The following is a 9,088-nucleotide window of genomic DNA, read 5'->3' on the forward strand; positions in this document are numbered from 1 at the left end:
ATACTTTCTCATAATAATATTAATTAAACAATTTGTATGCTAATAGGGTAACAATTACCGCATCTTCTGTTGAGAGATTGAGGTTATTACAACATGCCAATCCCAGAGCCAAGGGTCAGCGAACAGAGTGGGGTGCAGAAAAAAATCACCTCTGATTAACATTATGACAATGCCAGACATGGAATAAATAAAGTCGAATTAATTATTTGAAACTTGATAAGTAGCACAGGCTGTAGTCGCTGCAGGCCGCTTTAATGCACACCGATAGAGCAATGTGAGTAAAGCTTAGATTAAATGTGTTTTATAGATATATATATTTACTGAATGGTTAATTATCAGCCGTTTTGTTTGGTGCAGAAATTGCACATGTCAAATGTGCTGCCTATTCGACTCTATTCTATTCTAGTTAAAGTCCGCAGAACCTTGTAGGATTTTAAACCACATCGGCCTATGTCATGTTATAGCCCATCATAATGTTTTATTATGATTTATTGTCAACTAAGTATAGGCGACATTTTTTGTTAATGAATAATAAATATCCATTTCAAAGCTATAGACCCACTGCCTTCTCTTTTATTATATTTTGTATTTCCACGTTTGTCTATAGCCTACTCTTTCACCCCTCGTTGTATAGTAAGTGACAAAACACATTATATTGTCGGATTATATTGTGCAACGTCCGCTAAACGCATGCATTCACTTTTATATGCTCCACTTGCTTCGGCCATCTAAATAGCCTAATTGATTGGCCCCTTAATTGCAGCGCAGCTACTATTTATCTAACCCATATAAATATACAGCAAGTGTGTGCAATGTGAGCCAAAGTTAAGGGGAACCAACAAAACTGACATCCAAAGTGATCCCGCCCCGCGTTTCCCCCTCTGCGTTTCAATGCGAGCTCCTTTCCTCGCCGGTCCCCCGTGTAGTTACAATGTAGTTCTTATCAAAGCCCCCCTGTCTTGTTGTGACAGCTCTGATATTGTTTATTGAGGTGGGATGTCAGGTTTAATTAGCAATCGATATGAAAAGCGTTTGCAGACCCCGTCTCTGACGTCAGAGTCGATTACCGTTTCTCATTGGTCTCAAATTCCCAAAGCCGCGGCTAATTATTGGAAGGTTCACGTGGATAAAGTACAGCTCATCCCCTCCCTTCACATCATGTCCCCTGCTCGTCGGCCACGCTCACTGCATGCTTTTTAAATCCACATCGCCGGCTTCAAGACGTCGTTCCCTTTCGCCTGCTGCGGGATGATGGACAGCAGGATACTGGAGCCTCCTCATGCCCAGTTCGGAGGCTCGCTCGGCGGGATGGTGGGCTTCCCGTACCATCTGAGCCACCATCATGTGTACGAATTAGCCGGTCATCAACTCCAATCTGCGACCGCGGTTCCCTTTTCCATAGACGGATTACTTAACGGGTCCTGCACGGCGTCTGTTGTTAATTCCAACTCGCTCTTGTCTGCGGGCTGCGGTATGAACGGAGATAACCAGTATAAACTGACAGGTAAGACGCGATTTTATTACGATTTAGCCTAGCTCTTTATTATAGGCTACATTTACTAAAAGCATGGTTGTGCAGACCAACAACAAAGACACGATGCCTTTTATGGAGCAAAGTGGATCCTTTCCGATGCATCGCGACCATCAGATGCTGAAGCTGTGCGCAATAACGATGCTGTTGTAGTCAATAATAGTCACTCAAGTCAAAACACGCCGCTACGTCCACCCTTCCTTAACGGGCTATTAACGTATTAAGGTTAAGTTTGGTGAAGACATATCCATCCCCGACATATCTAACCATACAGCATCCATGGGCTTTACCACGTTTAACTGCATAAGCTATGTTATACGCATTTGTTTTGAAGCATGTTGGTGGTGTAATTGCATGTCCTAATGCAGTGCAATGTTGACACTTCGTTGTGTATCCTCACGTCAGACTCGGGAGATCCAGACAAAGATAGCCCCGGTTGCAAGAGACGGAGAACACGCACTAATTTCACTGGTTGGCAGCTGGAGGAATTAGAGAAGGCTTTTAATGAGAGCCATTACCCGGACGTGTTCATGAGGGAGGCTCTGGCTCTCCGCTTGGACTTGATAGAGTCCAGAGTACAGGTAAACCATGTTTCTTTCACCCCTTTGCACGTCAACTTTGCTCTCAATCTCCGAGTTTGTGTGCATGCATGGTTATTGCACATCGACGGCTGTACCATTTTTTTTATTTATATCTGTCTATTGAACTCGGTTAGAATGCTTAAATCAAAAAACAGATCTGGGCGTATAGTTATCATAAGAAACGCTGGATGGTGTTGCTATACCTCAACAATGGCATCGGACTCTCGGAGACAAAACTAGTCCACCAGGAAGCACAGGGGGGATTTCTTTGTTTTTGTTAATTTCCCACTGCCAAATTTTTAGTAATACAAATCAAACAATTGACCAAACCAGTGCATGCAGGGTCGGATTCTAAGACTATTATGTTGTTTATTATTTATATATATTTTTATATATAATCATACTAATATTTATAGCCTATTTGAGGGAAAAAAATGGAAGATACAATATTTTTTTTATAGCAGCCTATTATAAATTAATACTCATAATACCTATAGATAGGTCTATTAATATTTTATAGATTATATAGCTGCATGTTAAATAGCCTATGCATTTTAATTGTAAAATGTACTAGATATTTTTTACAAAAATATATAGTATATTTCTATATTTCATTTATAATATTAATATTGCAATGTGTATGCTATCATATCCTTTATATAAGCCTACATAGAACAAAGCCCAAAGCACACAACATTGTCCCTTTACAGTGTTCATCAACCTTTCATGTGCACAATAATGTACTTTTGGAGCAACACACCGTTTTGTTTTGTATTGTTTTGTTTTGTTTACATTAGATAAGTCTTATATTTGGGGTTTTAATTGTCTGCGGCTGACTAATGCAATATCGCCTTGCCTCTGCAGGTATGGTTTCAGAATCGCAGGGCCAAATGGAGGAAAAAAGAGAACACAAAGAAAGGTCCCGGGCGACCAGCGCACAACTCGCACCCCACCACCTGCAGCGGGGAGCCCATGGACGCGGACGAGATCGCCCGGAGAGAGCTGGACCGGCTGGAGAAGAAGAAAAGAAAGCAGGAGCGCAGGCTGCTGAAGGCGCAGAATAAGCTCCTCCACGGGGACCTATTTCACACGCCCGGCTCGGACAGTGACAGCGGAGTGTCCCACGTCACGGACAGCGAGCACACGGGCACCCTTTTTAACCCTTCTGCGGGCAGGAACCAAACGCCAACGAGCTGTGACCAAACGACCCATCCTCACACCCATAACACCACAACCACCATCACCACCACCACGCACAACCAAAGACAGTCGCACCACCACGACGCTGGCGGTTCCGAGCTGGACTCGTCGGACAGCAGCCAGCAGTCGAGCTTGTGTGCCAACAGCAGGGCCTCCAGCCTGCAGAAACTCAACCCCTTTAGCGTCGAGAGCCTCCTGTCCGACTCCAGACCCTGCAGGCGCAAATCAAACGTGGACGGATTCTCTGCCTTACCCCCGTCGCGGCCTTTGATAGGAAAGGGACACTTCCTACTGTACCCCATCACCCAGCCGCTGGGATTCATCGTTCCGCAGACTTCGTTGAAAGCAACCCCCACAACAATGACAACAACAACAACAACAAAAACTGACGTCATGGACGATGCTGAGCGTGGTCGAGGAAATCCGGCCAACTCGGGATGTAAGAACCGCGCCATGGACTATAATTGCGACTCGACACAGGACGATGACGCGTTGTCGATCAGGAGACAGGGGGTGGCTCTGCCGGAGAGAATGAAGACGAGTTCCCCACAGAGCAGTCCGTCCCGGGCCACTTTTCTCAGTGGCAAAAGTAGTCAGTCAGTCAGCAGTGGTAGTAATAGTAATAGTAGTGACACGTGTTTCCCCAACGACGTGCGAGAGTCCAGGCCCCTAGACCCCAGCTCCTTACAGGCAGACGCAAAAGAGCACCTCCAAGATAAAGACTATTGTGACCATTCAGAGTCAGTTATAACTTATAGTCCAAAAGAAACAAAGACAGACTCCTGAAAATAGGTCTCTAAAGTATAGCCTCAATCTGAAGAATTGTTGATATAGATCGAGGGATGAGATTCAATAGGCCAAAGTTTTATCATAGTCCACCAGAATTGCATTTATAATCTTTAGGCTACATTTTCTCAGCTAATATCTCCATTATGGTGTGTTAGCAAATAGATCTCTCTCTCTCTCTCTCTCTCTCTCTCTCTCTCTCTCTCTCTCTCTCTCTCTCTCTCTCTCTCTCTCTCTCTCTCTCTCTCTCTCTCTCTCTCTCTCTCTCTCTCTTCTTCTCTTGTGTGTATGTTTCGCGGGTAAAGGTTTGATATTTAATGTCTGCTAAACTGTAAACAAAAAAAAACAAGACATCAGAACCACAAAAATCCTCAAAATGTGTAAAAAGGTATTATACTATTTATATATGTAAGGTTTTCGTAAATAAATCTATTGTATACAAGCCCCTCAAATCGTGTGTGTGTGAGACCTTACATCCAGGAGGGTCTACAGTAGGAAGGGCTTTCTCAAGAAATCTCATGTTGTACTTTGTATATTGCCTTAACAAATTTATTCATCTATAAGCCCCACCGAAATGAGGTTAGGAGCCTGAGGCAAAGGACCCGCTCGACTCCTGCAGAGTTTGGATATGAAAGTAATTATTTTCCCGGTGGCTACTGCGGGGATTCAGTTTATTTTAGCTCAAAGGGTTATAATACATTACCGATTTCTAGTGATATGAAATCACATAAACTTCCAAGAATAATAGAATTAGCATGAAAGGCTGGGGTGTCAAATTGAAATAGGAAAATAATAGCCTCGGCAGCTGGGAGTGTGTTTGTGCATATTGGATAGGAGATGGGAATTCGTGGGGCGGAATTTTCATGAGCTTTTCACTTTGTCAGGGCCCCTTGTATCCGGCTATATTAAGATAGATGTTCGATGATATCCCTCATTGTTCTGTCGCTTACATTGATGTTTCTGTGTTATCAACCTATTGATCATGCGTCGGCTGTAATGGGAAGGGTGAAGCGAACGTGCCTATTTACAATAGCAGAACACATTTGTTCTAATAGGGCTGGGGCTCCCGGGGGGATGCATGCAGGGTCTGGGACATCTGCGCCTCCTTCGGAATATTAGCAATGATGACCACAAGGTATAAAAGCTGAATTCAAAGTAAAACCTAAACTATAACAACACACAGAAGAAGGTCTTCTAAAACAAACAGAGTTCTTTAAAAAAACAAACCCAGTATTTCCAGTTCTGAAGCCAGGATGCGGTGTTGTTGGAAGCCTTGTTGAAATGCCCACGAGCATTTGTGGTAGTTTTCTCTTTTTGGCTTCTCGATTTGCAAATAAATTGAAAATAATCAGAGGGGCAGCTTTATGTCTGAGCCGGTGCAAATGAATTTCTGAGCCAGTGTCCTTTTCAAAATATTTACATAATATTGCAGCTGTTTGCTCTAGGAAGCAATTACTTATTAGGTGGGAGGCAAGGGATGAAAAAGCCAACATGGCACTGAATGGAAAAGATCAGTGCTGTGAAGCTGAATGCTGTGGGTGTAACTATAGCCACGGCGTAAAACACCCTAATGAATACCGTTATTTTATAATAATAAAATAATACAAATCATTTAATGACACAGTTTAAGCCATAGGACGTCGTTTAGGCTATATAAACAGAGCACCCCTAAACTGGCAAAGGTTTATTTCCCAGATTGAAGTGAGAGGTCGGTTGGAAATAGCCTAAAATTGATGTCCCTTGGTTAATTTTTCCTCTCTCCCTTCTATACTCTTAGGCTATTTGGAACTTATGCCCAGTTCATCCATAATTCATTAGCTCCCCTGAATAGGAGTATCGCTGGCTGCACATTGGTGGCCTTAAGGTGAAATTAGCGATTTGCTTAAGTAGTTAAGCTTTTCTTGCCTAAGAGCAGCACGCGTGATTCAAGACAAACTATCAATCGATATACCCAGGCTGCCTCCAGGAGCTGTGTCTTCCATGAATCACACTTTATGAATTCAATTTCTACCCAGAGAAAATTTTCAATTTGAACGCCAGATCATTATGGGAGAGTGTAAATTGTTTTTGCTCTATTATGCATCGGACGCCATCATTTTTTTTTCTAATTACGGAGGTGTCAGGTCGGGCTGTCATGCAGACGCTGATTTTCAATTTAACTGATCATCGTGCATTCATTTTCCCATTTGATAAATATGCTATCTAGAAGCCTCTGCATGCACGGAATGCTAAAAGAGAGGCACAGATTGGCAAAGTAATAGAGGCCCGTGTGCGGCAATAAGTGCAGATCAGGCAGCTAATTTAGCACCTCCTGGTATTCCATTTCCATTTCTCATTTTCAGGTCTCAGAGGAGGAAAAGCAGCCCAAAGGCAGAAAGCAGCCTATTCACTATCGAAGAAAGAGCGAGGGAGAGAGAGAGAGAGAGAGAGAGAGAGAGAGAGAGAGAGAGAGAGAGAGAGAGAGAGAGAGAGAGAGAGAGAGAGAGAGAGAGAGAGAGAGAGAGAGAGAGAGAGAGAGAGAGAGAGAGAGAGAGAGAGAGAGAGAAAACACCAAAGCCTTGTTTCCAACCACACCTTTCCTAAATTAGTCAATCGAGCTTAATTAAGGTTAATGGAGTTTTCTCAATATGTGTTAGTCTTACTTAATAGAAACAAATTTGCGCAATTAATTAGGCCAAAGGCATGTATTCACCGAGAGCCATTTCACAATCTTGCTCACATACATTCTCAATGACTCCCCAAAAATATGAACTAATTTTACCGTATCATAACCATTTTCAAAAGTAAAATTAAACACAAATATATGTCCCCAACCCCACAATATATGACAAACACGGCAGAGTACAGGCCATTATGAAACAATAATACAAGGGATATGCCAAAATTGTTCAGTTCTTTGTTATTATTTATTATTTTTATGTCAATTACAAACGTTAATCCACTAGGTGTGGAGGTGCTGAGGTGAGAAACAAAGCAATACATTAATGCGAGCAAGGTTTTCCTTGTGTAATAAAAAAAGTTGTGTTATTACTAGGTCTAAATGCTATTTGTATATTGGGTTCCCCCCCCCCCCCTCTATCTGATCTTAGATCCAGACACACAGGCGTGGGCCTAATCGTTTTGCTTCATGGGTCAAAGGAATTTTCCTCCTCAGAATATATGAGTACTTTGTCTTTTAGGATTAGTTCACATTTCACACTCACTAATGCGGCAATGGAAATTATAATTCTAATCTCTGTGCAAACCTGGGCCAGGCCTGGGTTTAGACCGCATACTCTTCATTCATTAGGTCTCACCGTTTTCTAGGTAGTTGTAATTGTCCTGCATTGTTTGATAAAACAGATATATCCCGAGGCCTATGAAAAAAATTAAGATAGCTGATATTAACATCAGTTAATTGGACAAATGCGCATTAGCCTACATAAATAGGCAGACCATTGACTCTAGTTTAGTACTTCTAATATAAACCAAAATTAGATGTAGGCCTATGTATGGTAAACATCATAATAAGTGGTCAGAGTTTTCAGTGAGTAAAACTGAGAGACTTAATGATTATGCATTTTGTTTCCACGTTCTCAAATTGTAGGTCTTTCTAAATTAAAACATACTAGGTATTTTTTTAGACAATTTTAAAGGGTCAGTGTCATGTATGTGGAATCCCCTTTAATCCTCAGTTTAGCCTCACTGAATGAACTGTACACATTTATAAACCAAAAGAGCCTTAAGTAGCCTACATTTTTGTAGGCCTGTTATATTATACATATAAAATATTTGTATTTTACATAATACATGCATTTTATTATAGCATTCTCGATTGGCTACCATTGTGCTATTATTTACACTATAACACATTTTCTGGAGAAAAACTAAAACGCAACTTTTTGCTTTCAAACGTCAGATGTGTCAGACCTCAGCTTTAGATGGTTCTCGTGAAGGTGGCTGTCGGGGGAGGGGCGTGGCACTAAGCAAATGGATTCTCTGACACGTCACAATTACACATACCTAGCAAGTGCTTTTGAAGTAAAAGGCAACGTCTGGGAACACGTTAGAGGTGGAACTGAGCTTGGTCAATGTGTTTTTTTCAATGTAATTCTGTAGTATTTGTGATGTCACAACTTCTGCTGTTTTTTTCAAATTAAAATTAAACTATTGTATAAGCAATATAACACACAATTAACACTATTTTAAAGATTTACCTCCATTATAAAGAAGACCTTGCCCAAACATGATATCTCTGATTATAAGCCCTAATCACTATTATGGGCACCATCATTAAGTCCTTTTGTTCAAGGTCAGAACCATTGCCTAAATTTACATTTAGTCGTAAGAAAAAGTGTAACGTTTGTGCAAATTCTAATGAGAATCCTCACTCACTTTTCTAAACAACAAAATGACCCTCACAAACCTTACATCCAATGAAAACGGAACAAACCACCGCCACCACCATCTAGATAACACAACGACCTTCAAAAGCACAAGCAGGGCACGGATTGAGGAACGGAAGGATGGACGGAATGATATTACAGATGGCAAACAAGTTCCGCCCTCAGTGATTCTGTGGAAAATCTAGTGCAGCCATAGTGGAATGCTCCCAGACGGCCAGGGGCAGAGCAGGCCAGAACAGGTATTACTCCTTTTCCCATGTGTGTTTGTATTGTAGGTTCTACCATTCATTTGTATTGTTCAAAGATTTCTGATCAAGAGGCTAATGTTTGTCCTAGCTAGATAGAACTAGTAGATTGGACATTCTGAGTGTTAGCATATAACTGACCTCAACCCATATCCAAGCATGGCCATCATGAGCCTATCTAAACTCAACCTCACCTCTAATCCCTGACCAACCAAAACCACAGGTGTACCTGCGCTCCCTGGTGTCCAGAAAGGCTAGCATCAAGATGCTACTTCTGCTGCTGCTCGGTTAACCAGTGTGTCCATTTTAGTGGATCATTGTCTTAATTCATCAGATGGTGTACCTCATGAAAACATATGC

At 41.7% G+C, this 9,088-nt stretch overlaps 1 protein-coding gene across 1 annotated transcript; it reads left to right on the forward strand.

The window, feature by feature from the left end:
* The first annotated feature begins 722 nt into the window (after positions 1–722).
* Positions 723–4,312, forward strand: uncx (UNC homeobox). Its single transcript, XM_030350425.1, has 3 exons — positions 723–1,504; positions 1,937–2,112; positions 2,977–4,312. Exons 1-3 carry the CDS (start codon positions 1,249–1,251, stop codon positions 4,096–4,098), a joined length of 1,554 nt encoding a protein of 517 aa, XP_030206285.1. The 5' UTR covers positions 723–1,248; the 3' UTR covers positions 4,099–4,312.
* The last annotated feature ends 4,776 nt before the right edge of the window (positions 4,313–9,088 follow it).

This window comes from Gadus morhua, chromosome 2, assembly GCF_902167405.1.
Source record: "Gadus morhua chromosome 2, gadMor3.0, whole genome shotgun sequence".
Lineage (NCBI taxonomy): Eukaryota > Metazoa > Chordata > Actinopteri > Gadiformes > Gadidae > Gadus > Gadus morhua.